This window comes from Ischnura elegans, chromosome 9, assembly GCF_921293095.1.
Source record: "Ischnura elegans chromosome 9, ioIscEleg1.1, whole genome shotgun sequence".
Classification (NCBI taxonomy): domain Eukaryota; kingdom Metazoa; phylum Arthropoda; class Insecta; order Odonata; family Coenagrionidae; genus Ischnura; species Ischnura elegans.
In genome coordinates this window covers 85,230,554-85,249,903 of record NC_060254.1, presented here as the reverse complement: position 1 = coordinate 85,249,903, position 19,350 = coordinate 85,230,554, and the positions used below count along the sequence as shown (strand labels likewise).

The following is a 19,350-nucleotide window of genomic DNA, read 5'->3' as shown; positions in this document are numbered from 1 at the left end:
AATATTTTTTGCCTCATTAATCAATAATTTAGGCTAGAAAGTCCATCATAAAGATATTCAATATTTTTTAACCATTAAAAATAGTAGCAAGAATGAAATTATAATAATATTAATGTGAAGGACAATTAAGGAGTCACAAATTCTTAGCCATTATGCAGTCACAGAAAAGCAACACAATTATGGAATAAAAGTAGGGAGAATGATTTAGCATATTAGGAATAAATAAATAAAAGTTACCAGGGAGGGTGACGCAATCGTTCTGAATGCCATCTGGGGTGGAAGACGCAAGGAGGAGCTTAAGATTCCTAAGCACGTGAGGCTGAAGGGGTGCCTGGAAGCAAAGTCTCTGGAAGCCATCTAATTCCTCATCTGATAATAACCCATCACAGTCTGCATCACATATCTGCATGTAAAATTAAAGACGTGAACAGTTAAAGAGTTTTCAAAAACTTGTAACATTTCAAATGAGATGAAATCCCCACTTGTTAACAATTTCTGGCTGCTACAGACCTTTAACTTATTACAGTAAAACCTCTTTACATTGTAATGGAGGGGACCAAAATTTGGGCAATTTGATGAGTGGAGGTTCACTATAGAGAGGTTTTAGTGATATGCACAATTTTTTTCATAGCCTTCAGAAATGAAAGGCACTACTGTCTTTCAAACCATTACATTTATGTGTTTAAGCAAACATGCATGCATTAGTGAACATGTACTTATTATTTAATACTTAAGTGAGTGCTATCGCATGATTTTTACCATGTTTTGAGAGAAAATGATGTGATCTCTCTTAATTCAACAGTCACTTAAAATGATTAGGATAGCTGGATACCTTTTTTTCTTATTTATTGCTAGGTATGCTCTCATATGGAAAAAAATGGCCACAACTAATGATTAAAGTGAAAATTACAGCATAGTAAAGGTGTATAAGGAAAAAAATGGTCTCTAGTTGTCTCGGTACAATTTGCGGAGGTAGTTAGGCCATCTGAGGGGTGTCTCCTTGGTATGATAAGTGGAGGTTTTACGAGATAAAGAGGTTCACTACAAAGAAGTTTGCCTATAAATTTACAAATTAATCTGACGGGACCATAGGGGTGGTTTGAAGTATGGAGGTTTATGATGTAAAGAGGTTCACTACATAGAGGTTTCACCGTACTTAGCAGAAGAATTAGCAAAAGAGATTACATTAAGTAATCTTCATCTGAAATACTAACAATGAAACATTTTCACAATAAATTGCAGCTATTTTCATCCTATAACATTACTTTACAATCTAGGATGCCTGGTTACCAGAAACACAGAAAATGGAGGCATTTTTCAAAGAAAAGTGTGATAGCAAAGAAAGGAGATAATAAAAGCTAGTGCAGTAATGGAATTCTGCCCAGCAGCACCATAATTTATTTGAAATGTAAGCAATTTGAATGCCTTCCATGGCAATTTCAATGCATTTATGACCATTTTTGATAGACACCTATATAGACAAATAGAATTTCAGTTAGTCTTGATAATGACGGTGTAAACGTTGAAACTAGTAGACTGCAAAAATATAAGGTTGTGGAATAGTACTGTGTTTTTATTTCACCATAAATAGAATTTATGTTTTAATTCAATTTAATCACACAGAAATAGATCATTAACCCTTAGACTGCAGGAACATTATTATAAATTTTGTACACTGACTGGAAAAACGTTTTTAAACGTTTGACCTTTGCTTGACTTCCATCTTCAGTTTCCAAAAATTTTTATTGCTACCTGGGAAGAACACAAGTGTACTTTTCCACACTTTAGGGATTGCTATTGCAGCTTAACTCTCTCTGACCATCCCAAAAATATAAAACTTTTAAATATGTTCCTGCAGCCTAAGGGTTAAAATCATACAACCTCAAAAAAGGTATTTCAATGTACAGTAATTCATAGTTACTTAATTGAAAAAAGGCGTACTTACTTTAAATATTCTAATGAGGGCTTCTTTACATTTATCAGTCAGCTGGAAGAGAGGGAGAAAGATGCATTCAATTCAATTGAAGTATTACACCAATCACTGAATACCACCTACATTCACAACTAAATTTTATAAATCAAAACTTACATCCTGTTCATCTATTAGGTATAATGGTGCAGTGGGATGCAAAACAGCTTTCTGGGCGTAATAGAACATTTCAGAAATGTTCTTTAATGTTTTAGCAGAGCACTGTAAATAAAAAATTCATGCATTAAAATCATTCATGGATATTCAAGGATATGGCTACTTAAATGAATCAGGAGAAATTTTAAGATGAAGACTGGTGACCAAGTACCTAGTTCCAATACCCACTAGAAAGTTCAATACTTTCAATTTTTTTTCTTGATGAATAAAGATAAACTGGAGCATGGTAGACCATATTAAACTTAACTAAATTACTCAATAAAACGATAATATGTATGTAATAAATACCTTTAAAAGATTGGTATATTTTAAATGCAACAAAGAGTAAAATAATTCCATCAATCAAACTATGTATTTTCTCAAGACTTGTTCCTAATTTCTGCACTATTTTATAAAAACTTATCACCACACATTTTTACTCATCAAGACAAACAGTAAAACACTACTGAAGTAACACAAAATCAGAGGCAAGTAGATACAACAGTGCCCACTTATAACGAACCAGCTTATAAACAAGTCCAACTTATACCAAAGTGAAAGCTGTCCTCCATCAAAAAAGAATATATACCATATAAAAATCCTACTTTTAATGAAGGCATACTGAAAGGAGTCTTACTTATAAATGAGCCAACAATAAAAAAGTTGGTAAAGCCACAAGACATATTTTATACTTTCAAACTCTTCCAAGCTGTTATAAAACATAATGGCAATGCCATATTCATTTTAAGAAGCTGAGAGCTCTATTATTTAACTGCATCAATATAAGACTGAATTATATTATGCATTTACAAGAATAGCCCCTCTCCAACTTTGGCCATGACTTCAACAGTATTTGAATGGAAACCTTGCCCACCCACATAGACAACCTCATCTCTACAATGGATGGCTTGTCCCTGAAAATATATCCAGTGCACATTCTGAAGTATGACGAAAATTTCTCTAAGAAAACAGACGAATTTCATGAAGTACAAATATGAGACGACAAAAATAAGCCTTTCTCTGATTATTTCTCAACTGCACAAAAGATGGTGGCTTAGATGGAGAATAGCAGCAATTTTCTTTGTCATTCTGGATGTTAGGTCCTTTCCCCAAAGCTTTCAGACATTATTTCCTCGACTGCAAGGTTATAAAATAACTGCTGCAATATTACTACGGTAAGCTTGTTTCAAACTTCAATTCAAAGTTGACAAATTCGTGTACACATATTGCGAACTTTGGTAATAACAAACTAAACTCCTGGCCCCCTCAACTTCATATTTATATATATATGGGCTCTGGAGTATTATAAAAACTGAACAGGCAATGAATGTGCTACATAAGATACATGTAAAAAAAGTAAAGAGGATAGCTGACAGAAGTTCAAAAATAAAAATTATTTTCAAACATGAATTCATCGAGATCATAATGAACAATAGGGTGGACCCTATTGGTAGGGTAGTTTCCTTCATCAAAGAAAACGAATGGCATTGATTGCGATTCATTACCCACCATTAGTGTATTCATCATATACAAATTATTTGGTTTTAGAAATACCGGTTTAGACGAATGGCAATGGTCAATTTTATCCTCATTTGAAAAAGGCCAGATTGGTGCCCATGCGATGCCATTCCACGTGGCATCACAGGGACCTAGTTTCTATACGAGTGGATAGGAGTTTCACATCGTCTGAGGTTACCAATGCATGCATAGGGCACATAGCTCAGGGAAACATCTCTTAATAACCACCTATTCAAATTGCCTATGGTCCTAAAGTTTCCTTTGTTTAAAAGAGTAATAATAATCCTTTTTTAAGCCAAGCGCTAACTGCCAGCAGGGTACTCTGCTACCAGCTAGCATCCTGCGTCGTATCAGCGCTCAAAGCTTCACCCCGACATTACCTCACTTGCGGCAGTGGGAACCAGAACGACGTCACACGGAGTTTACCCAGCATTCATACTTAGCCGTCGCATTTTTGAGTGCTTGAACATTTTCACTTTTCATTTAATCGCGAAAAATAGATATGGTCATTTAAAAATCTAAAAGCATGAAATATGTACTCCAGAAGTAATAATCTTTCGATTTAGGCCATAAAAAAATAATAGGAAACCACCCTATTAATGTAAGACTTGATTCTTGTACCTCTATGCAGCTCTCAATCTCTGGATACTGCTCCATTATTGAAAGCACTACCTGTAAAAGATGAAAAACACATTGTCAAAACGATTGTACAGGAAATTAAAAGTACAGAACTACCATTATTGCATTTGAAAAGCTTAACCCACATTTATCCTTTCCTTGCAATAACAATAGGGGCACATGGGCTTCTGATCAAAGCCTCCTAGGTTTATACCCAAGGTGAAGTCTTCTTAAACTCCAAGTAAAAATTCTTAAAGTGTGAGGTGGCCAAAGAAATGAAATCATCCTATCTTGATTCCATACTAAAGTTCACATACCATTGGCTTAGTCTGGGTTGAGCTCTATCCTCACCCATCCAAAGCAACTTTTGGGTTGAAAAACTGATTTAGCGAGTGAGAAATTTAATTGAAAAACTACTTTCAACTGCCAGTATTTCAGCAAAATTTCAGTTTAATTTCTTTTGAAAATGAAGGACCACTTACACATAACTTTGGTCATATGCCCTAAAATAGAAGACGAAAATATTCAACTTCTTTACAAACTGTATATTTTTTGGTTTTTTCATTGGCACTCAAAATTCATCACTGTAGCTAAAGCAGTAATTAAGCATTTAACTTAAGATATTGAGAATGGAATTAAAGTATTACAGCTTGAAAACAAAAAGGATACTATGGCACTAAACCAATCATACATAGACATACATAGACTTTAGAAAAAAAAATCGATTGAAAAATATAGTGAATTACAAGACAAACCATGAAGATGAACTTTTCATCAGCAAAAATGCAACAGACCAAGAACCGCAGGGAGGAGGGGGAATTAGCATAAAGAGAATTTTGAATAATTCTTCAAGAGTTTTTTTTTCAAGAAAAGCAAACAGCAAAGAGATGGGATTTGCAATTCATGAGGCACAAAGAATTGACAATTTGAAAATTTGACAATTAATGGCTGTGAATATGAAAAAGAGAATAAAATGCCTGACGCAAAAATAAACAACTACTGAGTCCAAAAACTTTTTACATGACAACATTCCTAATTCCAAATTTTCCAGAAAATTTGTCAAGATGGCTTTAGCTTGCAAATAGCTGCTGGTTAGATTAGGACTTATTTTTAGCACACAGTGTTGTAGTCAATGATTTTATGCAGTTTTCTGCCGTGCTATAAATAACTCAAAATATGAATTGTGGATGAAAGCATCTTAAAATGAAAATAATTAAGCAAAGATATTTGAATGGAATGGCTCTATAAAAGACATTATGGCAGTAATGGAACATCTCTAAGCTGGTTAGATTAGCAGTTAGCTTGTACAGCAATGACATACGGTATACAGTACATGTTAATTCTTTAAAAAAAATAAACCTCAAATTCATACAGCTTACCCTCTGTTAAGCACTTCATTAACACTAGGAGGACGGGAGTTCCACGCTACCTAGAAGAACGGCTAGGGGTCATTTGACCCCTAAAATGTATTTTGGAATACAACGCCCCGAGTTGTATTTTGATCCAATATTCAGTTTTATCGTATTAATTGTTGAATTAGTTCAGTGAAAAAACACTAGTTAACATTATCAAATATTATTTCCATTGTCAAAAGTTAATAACAATTATTTAAAAAAAAACATGAATTAAACCATATTTAATGGTCGATTGCAAATCTAATCATGAAAATACATGCACTCAATACAAAATTTGTGATTTATATTTAAACAATACGCACACTGGATTTACAAAATTTGCATGAAAATTTTTTTAAATGACCACTTTGTTGTAAATCTCAGACAGACAGTATTTTTTCAGTGCTGTTTCCACAAAATAATTTTTTGCACTGAATGCGTACATTAGATGATTTATTGGTGCAATTTGGTGATATTTGGCTACTTTACCTTTTTGTGTGCGTGGGGATGTGGCGGCTGGATTTGTAGATGTGTAAATAAATTGATACATGCTATCCATCATGTCTACTCCTGCTTTGTTTTTTGCTTTATGAAATAGGATGTTATCTTGTTTTCTTTTATTCATTTCGGAAATAGTGTCATCTGAGATCAAGTAAAAGTACATTATTGTTCAATTTTGCCTGATACTACGTAAGAGTATGGCCTAAGGTATGTTTGAACACTCGATTGGAATGGATTACAATATTTGTGCGTCATGCCTGTTTTTTCAGATCGTCCCTGAAAGAGAAGTTTTCCATTTTTTTCTAATTTTCTGCCAGCTGGAAGGATGGAAAATAATTGTTACAAGTTACATTTATTCCTGAATTCTTGTATGATATGGTCACTTTAGTAACTATTTATTACCCCAACGCTTGATTTGATGGCCAATCTTCATCTTTGCCACAAAATGGAAATTCATTTAGGTTGTATTTTCATTTCACATCTGTCAAAACCCAGTAATCGATTCCAAATTTGTCTGGTTTATTTGGAATATCTATATATATATAAAAGAAAGTCGAAAATCGTGTTAGTTAGAACACTTATAACTCGAGAACGGCTGCACCGATTTTAGTGACATTAGGCTCTTTGGATTCGTCTCAGCCCCGGATAACGTATAGGCCATTAAAAAATAGGAAAAGTTCACAAAAAAAATTCAACTTTATCTTTGAGATATGTTTTTAGGAGTTGATTGTTCAGACAGTCAAAAAAATAAGATTTTTTTTTCGTTTTTACTAAAGTATTGACTGATCTTTTTAACAACATTAAAAAACATTCAAATATTCAAACATGTTAAAAACATTAAATTAATATTAAAATAGTATTAAAATAATTGAATTAGAGGTAAGCTCATCTCGAATTGAGTTGTCAACAAACACATAACTACCGTGTGTGTAAACAAATCTCCAAGCAATTGTTGATTATCAGTAATGTCCGTGTACTCTGCATGAATTCAAATCTTTTAACTTTGTAATAAACGAAGATGAAGTCACCAACTATCTATCTGAATATTTAAAGTCCTTAGACGCACCTGGCTTATCACGGCACCATTTACAGCTAAAGGTAGGCTCTGTGTTCATGATCTTTCGGAACCTAAACCAACAAAAACTATCCAACGGAACGTGTTTGGTTATTTAAAAAACTGATAATGAAAGTGATTCACGCCAATATACTCAAAGGAAAATTCAAAGATGAGGAAGTTCTCAATCTGAAGATTCCATGATCACAACTTATATGCCCTTTTGAGCTTAAACGTATTCAATTTCCAATTCGTGTTGCATTCGTGATAACGATTAACAAATCGCATGGTTAGTCTTTCAGTTTTTGTGATGTTTGTTCTCATGTGTCAGTGAAAACCCATGATTTCCTCATGGTAAATAATGTGGTATGTTTACGAGTCAGTAAACCATCCGCTGTATTTCTTCCTTCGCTTCAAGGGCGCAGCAAGGAATTAAGGATAGGCGCAGCTAATACTGGCGGGTCTGTAGGGTATGGAAAACTCGCCAAGGTAAGCGAGAGGTGTGTGGGCCCTCCCCAGACATTTTTTAGGATAAAAGGTTCAAAATGGTTGGTTTTGCGGCTGTGTGAACAGTTAAATATTTTGTGACTCATCCGTCCCCCTAATATTAATAACCAAATGTTTTATAAAAAGATTCTCTGAGTTTTTGGGGGGTTTTAACCCCCCAAAACCCCCCTCGCTGCGTCCCTGCTTCGCTTCGCTATTTTTATTTAGCTTCATTCGCTTTATCTTGCGCCTGATAACAAAACAAAAACTGTTGTTTATCAGAAGGTGCTTGACGCAAGACATTAAACCCGAATGTGTAGGGTATATCGCATGTAGCACGTTTACGTAGTGTATTTTTTCCAAATAGAGATACTATAATTGGCCCGCCTAAAGTCATTTGATGCGAATGCTGCTTCATTGGGGCTTTTCTTACACTATTTTCAGCATCAGTCAAGCGTCGGTCTAGCGTTGCGTTAACCTGCCCCATGAACGAGCCAAGTTTACGCTGCGGACTTATACCTAAAAACGTTTTTTTAAGGTTAATAACACAAATAGCCAACAACTGAATGCGTATAATTTTTATTTCATCAACATTTTCTCATTTAAGTTATAATAAATCAAATATGATTAAAACTATACAGCCGCCCTTTACTTATAAATGGTGCAACTAAACTATAAGTTCATTGAATGTTAGGCGGTACGAAGTTCGCCGGGTCAGCTAGTACTTCATAAAAGGGCAGCTGCATTTCATTGTATAGAGCGGTGCATTTGCTGTTATGCCAAAGTCGCCATCGGATTCACTATCTTGGACTTCGTCCTTTCCATCACACGTAATGATGATGGCTTGGTCAGAATGTCCTTGAACTGATGTTTCCGATTCACTTCTAGACTGATCTTCTATATTCTCTACAGCTATTTTAATGGCGACGGTTCTCTTCTCTTGATATCTTTCACAACTTCTTACTTTCTTACTCAACTCGCTACTGACATGCATGCGAAAAAATCTATAAACAAATGGTAGAATCTTCTCCAGTTGCATTGGAGGTATAAAGAGCTGGAGAGCATTAGAAAAGCATACAACAGGACAAAAATTTCAGAAGTAACACTAATTGCCGTTTGAAAGGGAGGGACTCAACCGCCAACCGTATCCTGACTCGTATCTTCCAAGAACTTGCAGTAATGCTTCTTCTCCGTCCTACGTGCGGATTCCAAGGGTGGGATATACAATGGAATTTTACAGTCCACCCAATTCCTCAGCTCTCTCAAAGGGAGACAGGATTTTTCCCTGGGGCGCAGCGTGCAGTCCACCCGCCCCCAACCCCACAGGGTCAGGCAGCACTAAGGCTGGACACACAGCAAAGGGGTAAAGCCAAGTGACATTGCCATCCGCCCAGGAAAATGAAACAGTTATTCGTTAACCTGACGAGATGATGAAAAATGATATCTCTAAGAACTAGAGATGTGCGAATAGTATCCGCGAATACTCGAATACCTCGAATAATAGAAAGTATTCGATATTCGAGATCTCGAATAGTTATGCCAAAGGTACCGTCTCGAATACCTCGAATACTTTGAATTTCGCGTCATACACTGTCGCTCGCACGTCGTTGGTAGTTGACTCGGAAAAATGAGAACTCGTCTAGTGCATGCAGCGCCGTTTTAGGCAAGCTGACGAAATACATCAAATTCACGGGTTTGAGCGGTGAAAAGAGTTCGACGTGGGGAACCGAAATTGATCGGATGAAAAAAATCCGAAAATCCCAGGTGTCCCCTATCAGGAGAACCTCAGTTCCGTGGGATAGCGACATTGGCGCATTTCCCACGATCCGCTATCCCCATCCATTCAGCGTTCGCCCCCCCCCCCCCCTCTCAGACGATTTCCTCTTCCCCGAAAACAAAAAAAAAGGTCCCGGCTCGTGCAGGGATCATATTACGAAGACCTCAGCTTTGAAAAAAATATCAAGTTACCGGAAAATAATAGAATCGTGTTTCACCCTTCCCTCTTTCTCCCCACTGACCATTTTCCCGCATCCATCTTATGATAAAATGAGAGGAGGTGTTTGCCGTGTGTCCTTTGTGGCTAATAATGACAAGCACTTATTTTGAATCTTCCCCAGGAGATGAAACTACCATAGGGAGGAACTCAGTGCCGTGGGATAGTGAAATTGGCGCATTTCCCACGATCTGCTATCCCCCTCCATTCAGCATTCGCCTCACCCACTCTTGACGATTTCCTCTTCTCCGAAATCAAACAAAAGATCCCAGCTCGCGCAGGGATTGTATTACAAAAACCTTAGCTTCAAAAAATATCAAGTTACGCGAGAAAAATAGAAACGTGTCTCGCACCCACCCCCTTTTCTCACCCACTGACCTTTTTCTACCTACCTGCTTCGAATTTCCCCCTTTCTCGAGGTCAACTGCTGCATGAGTCATCTACTAGCCCGAAAGGTGTCTAACAATGACTTTCGGCAATTGTTATTACACCTTTATTGGATTGAAATATTAGTAATGTGCGCGTAATTTAAAAAAGAATAAGACCAAACACGACATATTTCTGACTTTATTTAAGCATTTTGCGCAAGAAAATAAATACCGGGAAGAAGAAGAAATACGACGGAGGCGTAATGCTCAAATAGGGTGGTTTCCTATTATTTTTTATTGCCTAAATCGAAATATTAATACTCCTGAAGTACGTATTTAACGCTTTTAGAGTTTTATAAGACGATATCTATTTTTCGCGATTAAATTAAAAGTGAAAATTTTCAAGCGCGCGAATACGCGACGGGTAAGTATGAATGCCGGGAAAAACTCCGCGTGACGTCGTTCTGGTTCCCGCTGCCGCAAGTGAGGTGACCTTGGGGCGAGGCTCTGAGCGCTATTACGACGCAGGATGCTAGCAGGTAGCCGAGTACCATGCTAGCTGGTAGCGCTTGGCTTAAATAAGGATTATTAATACCTTATCAAACAGACTGTGTGATTATTAAGACATGTTTCCCTGAGCTCTGTGCCTCATGCATGCATTGGTAACCTCAGACGATGTAAAACTCCGATCCTCTCGTGTAGAAACTAGGTCCCTGTGATGTCACGTGGAGTGGCATCGCATAGGCGCCAATCTGGCCTTTTTCAAATGAGGTAAAATTGAACATTGCCATTAGTCTAAACCGGTATTTCTAGAACGAAATAATTTGTATATTATGAATACACTAATGGTGGGTAACGAATCACAATCAATACCTTTCGTTTTCTTTAATGAAGGAAACTACCCTATTGTTTACATAAAATTAAAATATTCCATTAATCAGCTAAATTCCTGTTTGAATCCTTTAAAGGCAATCACAATTACTCGCCAAAATCTTGGGTTTCCTGCTGCATAGGCGACCTAGTCAAACATTTTCACATTCATCGTTTAGTATTCGAGGTATTCGAAATTCGAGGTATTCGAATATTCGAGCAATGATTTAATATTCGAATTCGATATTCGAATTCGAGAAATCTACTATTCGACCCATCCCTACTAAGAACATGTTTAATTATCTATAATTGGGATACATGATGATTTTCCAGTGTGGGTAATACAATAATCATTGAACAATAAAAGAAATATGAAATTAAACTATCATAATTGCATGAATTTCACAAAAAAATCAAGGATTGAGAATGTTTTATTTGCCTTTGCTGCCCGTAAAATATTGAAAGATTTTGAACAACTAGTCACTATGCCTATATTTTGAAATACAGGCAGGAGAACATGGGATGAAATTGGCATTGAACCGGGTACTTGCTGGTTCAAAATCACGCAAATCATCTACCACACAAGCTTTTTGCAGCCTTTTGCATTATATGATATACATAGCACAAAAGAGCCCACGGGCAAGAAAAACAAAGTATAAAATAGCGCGAAAATAAGTTGTGGGTCAAATGACCCCCAGCCGTCCTTCTAGGTATAACATGTCATAAAAATTTAAAACAAAACATTATAGTTGAATTTTCACTAATTTATCAAAATATGGACCAAAATGAATAAAGTGAAAAAGTTTCAAAATTAAAAGAAATAATTTATAAGAGAAAAATAAATTTCAATTCTGAAAATGGGTCAAATGACCCCTGCCGTTCTTCTAGCATTAAATTTTTCTCATTTTTTCCAACAAAACCCTGGACGACTATGTAATGTGCGAAGCATAACGGCAAGTATGGGTTGCATACCTTCAGGATAAACTATAACTGGATCGAACTCTTTGGAAAACACTAGTACTGCATATATTTGATGAAGATCACTCTGAAGTACCACACTGTAAAAGGGATCAAAGCCATTGAAGTTGGCAAACCATATCCTTCAAATGAGTTCTGCATGGTATTATAAAAAAAATTCTACATATCCTTTCTGTCTGATATTTAGGCTATTCATAAAATAAAATGGAGACAGTAGGAAGTCTAAAATATAATTATGAGCCATCATGCAAAATAGCTAGCATCTTCTTCTTAAAAGTCCCACCTTGTCACCCATACCATTTCAAATGTCTTGGAATATATGATCACACTCTTTATTATATTGATAAAAAAATATTTTCTATGTTGTAACACCAAACTAAGTGGGCATTCCTATTCAGGTATATGTGACAGGTATTTTGAACTGTGCTCCTTCTGAGACTGTAGAAAAAAATTCTAATTCCAATTCTAACTGAGGTGAGAGTGGCATTGCTTCATTCATTACAACGCTGAATTCTCTTGTACCTACTCTGCACTCCCTTTATTCTGTAAAATATAGCTGTTTCGAAACCTTGAGGAGGAGCAAAAAGAGTAATGTGACGGGTCAAGAGACTGATGCGCATCAGTCATTGTACTCACATCGATGGAGGGCTCATCCACGAGGTCCACTTTGTTCCCAACTAGGATGACAGGAGGAGGAGGGAGATGAGGGGGTGGATGTGGTTGCAGAATCACTTCCCCACCATCGAGATCACCTTCCACATCAACCTCAATGTCCTCCTCATCCAATGGCCAGCACGGACAAGGCTCAGGCCACATTGGATCACAGCAGCGGCGGATCATTGGCAGCCACCTAAATGCCAACATAAAGAATTGGTTTGTGGCCAAAAAAAGAGGGATCCACTAAAATGTTTATGGTGTAACACAGTATGCAACCAGCATATTATGTATCACCAAAAACCTACCCTTCTTTTGTAAATTTATGTAGCTGAGAATTTTTTCTACAAAATGGAGTAAAAAATTTATGTATGTTGATGATCCATTGCTATCTGTAGGGATTCCTAAATGAATGTAGCATCACACACCCCTACATGCTGTAAATAGAAGACAACAGTTCCCTTCCTTTCATGCACATCTTACAATTAGTCCAGTAAGGAGACTAAGGGATTTTACAAAATTGTAAAAAAAACTGATTAGTAACTACCTATATCCAGCATCCTATCATCGCCTGAGGCAGAAAGCAGCACAGGTTAAAATTCTGGCACATAGGGCCAAACTAATCTGCATATACTTCTTACAATTAGAATAAAAAAAAACACATTATGGTGGATCTAGCAAAGACTAGTTTTACAGGGTTCCCACTCTAACTAAATTATAAAATTCACTGTTTTTTCCAGGTTTTCACTGTCTAAATATCGACAAATTCACGGTCTGTTGATAAGCCATTTTAGGCAGAAATATTTATGACGTAACAATCACCGCCCGCACGTTAACTACAAATTTATCAACAGCGGCAGGCGCCGTGAATTCAAACGTAGCAATGAAAGTGCTATTTCTCATGACGTCACCTATCAATATCAAAATTTAGGTGAAGCTTAAGGTTGTGAGTGGCAAAATGGAGGGAGCAGTGAGGTAGGGAAGTAAAGAAGTGTCTGGTTTTTCGCCAGGGTTAATGAACACTTTGTGTGCCAGTCTTCCAATCACAGGCTCAAGATCAATGTGTCGTCATGGCATAACGCACCAATAATTGCACTTTGAATACATGTGTGGAGATAATTGTGTGGACAGTGTCTGTATGTGGCTCAACCTTGAAACATGATTGAAATATCTTTTTTTCTTTTGATCCATCAATTTTAGTTCTTTTTCTGTAAGTTTGAGAGATTTTTAAGGTTTTATGATGAAATTCACGGCTATTGCCAGGTTTTTTCACGGTAGACGAAATTTACAGTTTATTCACGGTTTTAAGGTTTTCACGGTTGAGTGGCAACCCTGAGAGTCTATGTTTGGAGGAATATCAGACAGAATAAAAAATCTAACAGGAAATATTGCCTCCAGCTGACAAGGCACATTGCCATTCCTTAAATCTCAGGAATATCAAAAAGAATCTCAAAGTCTTGAATACGTAAATATAGCAGAAAATGAATCATGAGACACAGTTTAGAACACTGAATAGGGACATTTTACTATCAGCAAAATAAGTAGTGGCTGGTGACTTTAAAACGTGGGCGTGTACTGGCCTTCGCATTATGTGAGGATTTGAAATGGCATATATTGCTTTAAGTCAAACGTCAATAATTTGAACTAATATAAACAAAGCCTTTTAATTGATTCTGGGTCATATATAATATCTGAAATATGTATATTCCATCAATAGGCCTATTTTGAGACATTTTATTTCACAGGTGTCTTTGACGGTTGCAGACTGATTATGAAGATCTCCATGTTTCCACATTAGAGTACATTAAAAACTTTTTATGCTTAGTTTTATAACACTTATTTATGTTCTAATTTGATTCTGGCAAACTCAAGAATGTACTTTCAATGATTTTGATTAGTTTTTAGCCAATTCAAAAGCTATGTTTTTAAGTATTTTTTAAAAAGAATTTTCATAATTAGCAAGGATACAAATTTTAATGGGATAAATTATTTCTCAATTCACTTTTTCAATTATTATTGATAGCCTCGAAAAATTCATGAAAATTCATAAAATATCACCGTAAAATAAATTTATAAAATATTATTGTAGCATGAAAGCCAAATGAAAAATCACCCTAAGACAAATACTCAAGTCGATCTTTACACTAAGCTTACCTAGTAGTCACTTTTTGAAGGGAATCACTGTCATTGGCAGCATATACAACACAAACTACATGAGCTCTTCTTAACTCAGCACAGAGCATTTCTTCTGTTTGCTCAACAGCTGGAAAAGAATTAATACAATCACCTAAATTTGTTCACTCATGATAGAGGCACATTGATTGAGCTGCCAAAGGAAATATCTCATTAGAGATTTAATAAAAAAACAATAACACTGGATTGCTTAACACACTCAATGCTGAGAAAATTTATCATAACACACCGCCACGCGGAAAAAATATTTTGCAATAATATCAGATATTATGTCTTCCTTAATCGTATACAATCATACATAGTTCAAAATTATTAAAATTTGCACTATTAATGAAGAAAATATTAAATATTATAATAAAATTATAATAAATATATTATAATAAAAAGAAGGCAAAAAATCTGCTGCAAGCAAACGACTTGTATCCAGTCACAGGAGAAGACACACTGAGACGCTGGGCACAATTGCAGGGTCTAGTAGAAGACGCGGAGGCAGATGGCGGGCCGAGAAACCTAACGGGACCGATGCCTAGTATTCAAGGCATCCGCGTCCTAGGCTAGCGCGGGATGCCTTGAATTCAAGGCATCCGCATTGAGTGTGTTAATACAAATGTAAATGTGTTAGAAACAAGAATTTAAAATTACAGCAGACTCCAGATTATCCGGCTGCAGTATATCCGTGTTGCAGATTATCTGTGCATGATTTTCACTTTCGCTCAATATTTACCGCGAGCTTTATAAAAAAATTAATCGGACGCAAAATCATCGGAATTACTGCATTAATGCTAGGATACACCGGGCTTAATATTTCCGTTAGAATCCCCTTCATAAAACAAAAGCGATCGCACGCTAGCTGCATTCACGGGAGCACCGTGTTCCTGTTTTCCAAGCCTCACAGAGAGTGACCATGCTCCATGATCACGGATACACGTCCACGGAGGATTAATAATATGAGTACAACCATGTTATGGCCGCTAAAAAGATCGCGAAATGGAGAAGAAAGCTCTCAATGAGTCCGGGAAGTACTCTAAAATTACAGAAAAACTGCATAATAATAACATATGTATTGTTTATTTTACGTATATTATGAACATTACAAGAGATAATAGTGAAAGTTTGAGTTATCTGTGTTTTCCGATTATTCATGCCGTCTCTCCCCATCATTACCACAGATAATCAGGAGTGTACTGTATTCATAAATCAATAAAGATAAACTAAAAAATAACAAAGGATTTTTATCTTAGTTACAACGCTGCTTCCCTTTCAAACCATTTTATGTGTACAATTATGAATGAGTACTTTTATGAGTTTCTTTCTTTGAATTTATAAGTACTTGTATAACATGTATTTTCAGATCATAGAAAAATTATAAATAAATTATGAAAATTTTCTATCGATTTCATTTTTTCTTTCAGGGTAGACTGTAGGACTAGATACAGTATAAACATTTTCGTTATTTAACAACAAGATATGCATTCTAAATATAAGCTAAAGCCATTTTATTGATCTAAATTAATGTTTGCAACTTATTGTGGAAGATGAACGTTGTAGACGTAGTAATTTTCCCCACATTGAGTTACAAAGTTCATGAAGTTGACAAAACGGCTAATTTTACGGTGTGCGGAGTCATTTATTGCATTGGCGTGTCTAAATGTTTGAATTTTTCATTAAAAAAATATATAAGAATTGAGAATAAAATTTCCTTTAAAATGACGTATTATTCATTATTATGGCACACACTGAAGCCCAGATATAAATTTGCAAATTACAGCTGCACATCATTTTGATGCTGACAGTAGAGTCAACATCTAATGCAATTAGACAGATATAGGGATAGAATAATGAGCATCACCCTGGAAAATGGTGGAACTTGCATTAACATGAGCATCAGCATAGGCCCTCCTGACAGGTTGTGAGGATCAATAAAGGGTGGAATGAATTATTCAAGGAGATACTATATATACCCCCAGAAGAAAGATGCTTCATTGGGGGTACCTACTTGAATGGCCACACTGGAAGATACAGACTAGGGTTCACTAGAGAGAGTACAATGTTATGCAGGATTTCACATTTACTTGATTTTACTATTTTTTTCTGGTTTCCAATGCATGCTCACACGTATTAATTAACTGAAAGTTCATGTATTTTATTACTCATTTATGCATTTAATCACTAGTCTAAATTTATTTTTCCTTTGACTTGTAGTTCATTAAAGAGGACAAATGTGAAATGAAAGATTAGAATTGTTCACTCTTAATAAAAAAAAATAGCAAGGGTGTATTTCTTGCCCAAAAAGGTTTTAGTCATTGTAATTTATATATTAAATAGCTCTTTGTAATCTAGAGTTCGTGTATGGTATTAAAATTCAGCAAACACCTTAAATTATTTTCAATTGATCCAAATTGAATATCAATTAAAAATAGGGATGTTTCTAATTTAGAACACATTCTACCATTCTTTCTTACCTGAATAATCCACAATGTGAGTTGGCACATTTTCTGGAGTGACATCAGCAGGAATGGTAATTTCCTCAGCTTTGGCTGGCAGTACATTGCCCATTCTGATTCCTTCATCACCTCCTCCTTCTTCACCTCCATCTTCATCTTCTGGGAATTCCTCGCTCACCAGAGACAAAATGAGTGATGTCTTCCCTACCCCACGCTCACCAACTAAAAGAATACGGACACCATCTCGCTTCCTTTGTGTCCCACGTCCATCTGCTCTAGGTGAGGAGACTGATTCACCTGAGGCATCCCTTCTGTGGAAAACCATGCTTGACCTAGAATGAAATATAGTTGGAAAATCCACGAGAGGCCTGCATTGAAACATTTGGAGCAAAAAGATTGTTCCAATTTAATGATACATTGGGTTGAAATGAAAATACACAACCCTGGTAACTTTTCACTGGAATTTTTTTAATAAAAATAAAATACTTGTTTCGACGCTGAGGGGTCATTCTCAAGTACACTGTTTATAATATCGACAATCCAATAAATACCCAAATTCTGACGGGGGAGAGGGAGAAGGGTTATAAAGGGTGGGAAATTTGGGGTGGAGTGGGAGGGTTGGTGAGGGAATGGTTAGGATGCGTGACAAAGCCTACGCTAGGAAAGGCAGGTAAGGTTCCTTGGCTGGGGGAAAGGGTCGGTTTGGAGCGGGGTAAATTGTGAAGAAGTGCAGTGGTAATGAGAGGTGAGTTTCTTAGGAAGATGATGTCATTAAGGACATGCCCCAAACTCAAATTTCTTTCAATCTCCATAGGTGCTTTGCAAAGTGGGATTGTTGTAAATTCCCCGTGCGAAAACACCTTTTGTGCTCTTCTGTTCTGGTCAGGAACGCCCTACCTGTCTGCCCCACATACTTACACTGCATCACAATCATTACACTTGAGTTTGTATATCCTGTTGCCTTCCAACTTCTTCACTTTATCTTTTGTTCTGTTAAGGAGATTCCTTAAGTTTGCGTGGTGATAAAATGCTGGTCTGTATTCTTTGGGGAAGACACTAGTTAGTTTTTCTGTCAGCCACCCGTAATACGGTAGTTTACACCATTTAAACTCACTGTTTTTTTCCTTGTTTTGGCATAACATGTTATTGGCTATTACAGATTGTTTTTCTTTAACATTTTTTCTACTAAATTGTCTGAATAACCATTCCTTGCAGCTAAAAATTTAATAGTATTCAGTTCTTTTTTGAAATTGTTTTTAGAAAGGGGGATGTCTAGCAGCCGGTTAATTAAGTAGTGGAAGGTGGATAGTTTTTGTAAGAAGTGGTGATGGGAGGTGGCTGGTATGACATGATCGGTAGCGGAGTTTTTTCGGAAAATGGCAAAATCAAACTTTCCACTCGTCCTTGATATAGTCAAGTCAAGAAAATTTAGTTTTCCTTCATTTACAATCTCATAAATGAATCTAATGTTGTTGGATTGGGAGTTCAGCGAGTTTAAAAAGACGTCTAGCTGTCGAATTGAGCCCGTCCATACTGCAAAAATGTCATCCACGTACCAGTGAAAAGTTACCAGGTTTGTGCATTTTCATTTCAACACGGATTTTCACAAAGTAAAAGCCAAATTGATTGAATTCATACATTGGGTTTCTCAGGATTCCTTTAACAGCTAAACATTATTGACAGTTGTGAAGCTCACAACTGCACCTCCAGCAGGGCATAATATACTCGATACATAATTAAGATAATTAAAATAATACTCGATACATAATTAAGGGTGAATAGTGAGTGTGGTAGCCTACTGGGTAGAGCACTTGGCTGTTGATCACAGGATTCCCGTCCAAATACAGGGTGGACAACCCTGAACAAAATCTTTAAAGGGAGAGGTGGTCAGGGGAAAGGAACTGGCCCTCTAGCCTGAATATGTGTAATTCAAATACCTGTGCCTACTTCTGGGTTGAGATCTACCCTCACCTATCCAACAATGAGTTATGTAGTTAAGAGTGAACGTGCAATTCTCCTTCTATATTCTACCCTGTTAGTTATTGTCAAACAATATTTTTTCTCGGCTGCTGGTGCACTTTTCAACCCTGCTATTGCTGTCCAAAAGTTGCAGGTAGGCCTCTATTGTAGATAGAAAAGCTTAAAATTTATTAA

The 19,350-nt window shown here is 36.3% G+C and overlaps 1 protein-coding gene across 4 annotated transcripts in view; it reads right to left on the bottom strand.

The window, feature by feature from the left end:
* LOC124165385 (mitochondrial Rho GTPase) overlaps positions 1-19,350 on the bottom strand; it is a 39,177-nt gene that overhangs the window by 16,643 nt on the left and 3,184 nt on the right. For all 4 annotated transcript variants that reach the window (XM_046542776.1, XM_046542775.1, XM_046542777.1 and 1 more), the window contains 7 exons: positions 17,215-17,528; positions 14,714-14,822; positions 12,542-12,755; positions 4,265-4,315; positions 2,090-2,191; positions 1,946-1,987; positions 238-403 (listed from right to left, as the gene is read on the bottom strand). In XM_046542776.1, coding sequence (XP_046398732.1) covers positions 238-403; positions 1,946-1,987; positions 2,090-2,191; positions 4,265-4,315; positions 12,542-12,755; positions 14,714-14,822; positions 17,215-17,521 — 991 coding nt within the window. In that variant the 5' untranslated portion in view covers positions 17,522-17,528. The remainder of the gene's footprint in view (positions 1-237; positions 404-1,945; positions 1,988-2,089; positions 2,192-4,264; positions 4,316-12,541; positions 12,756-14,713; positions 14,823-17,214; positions 17,529-19,350) is intronic.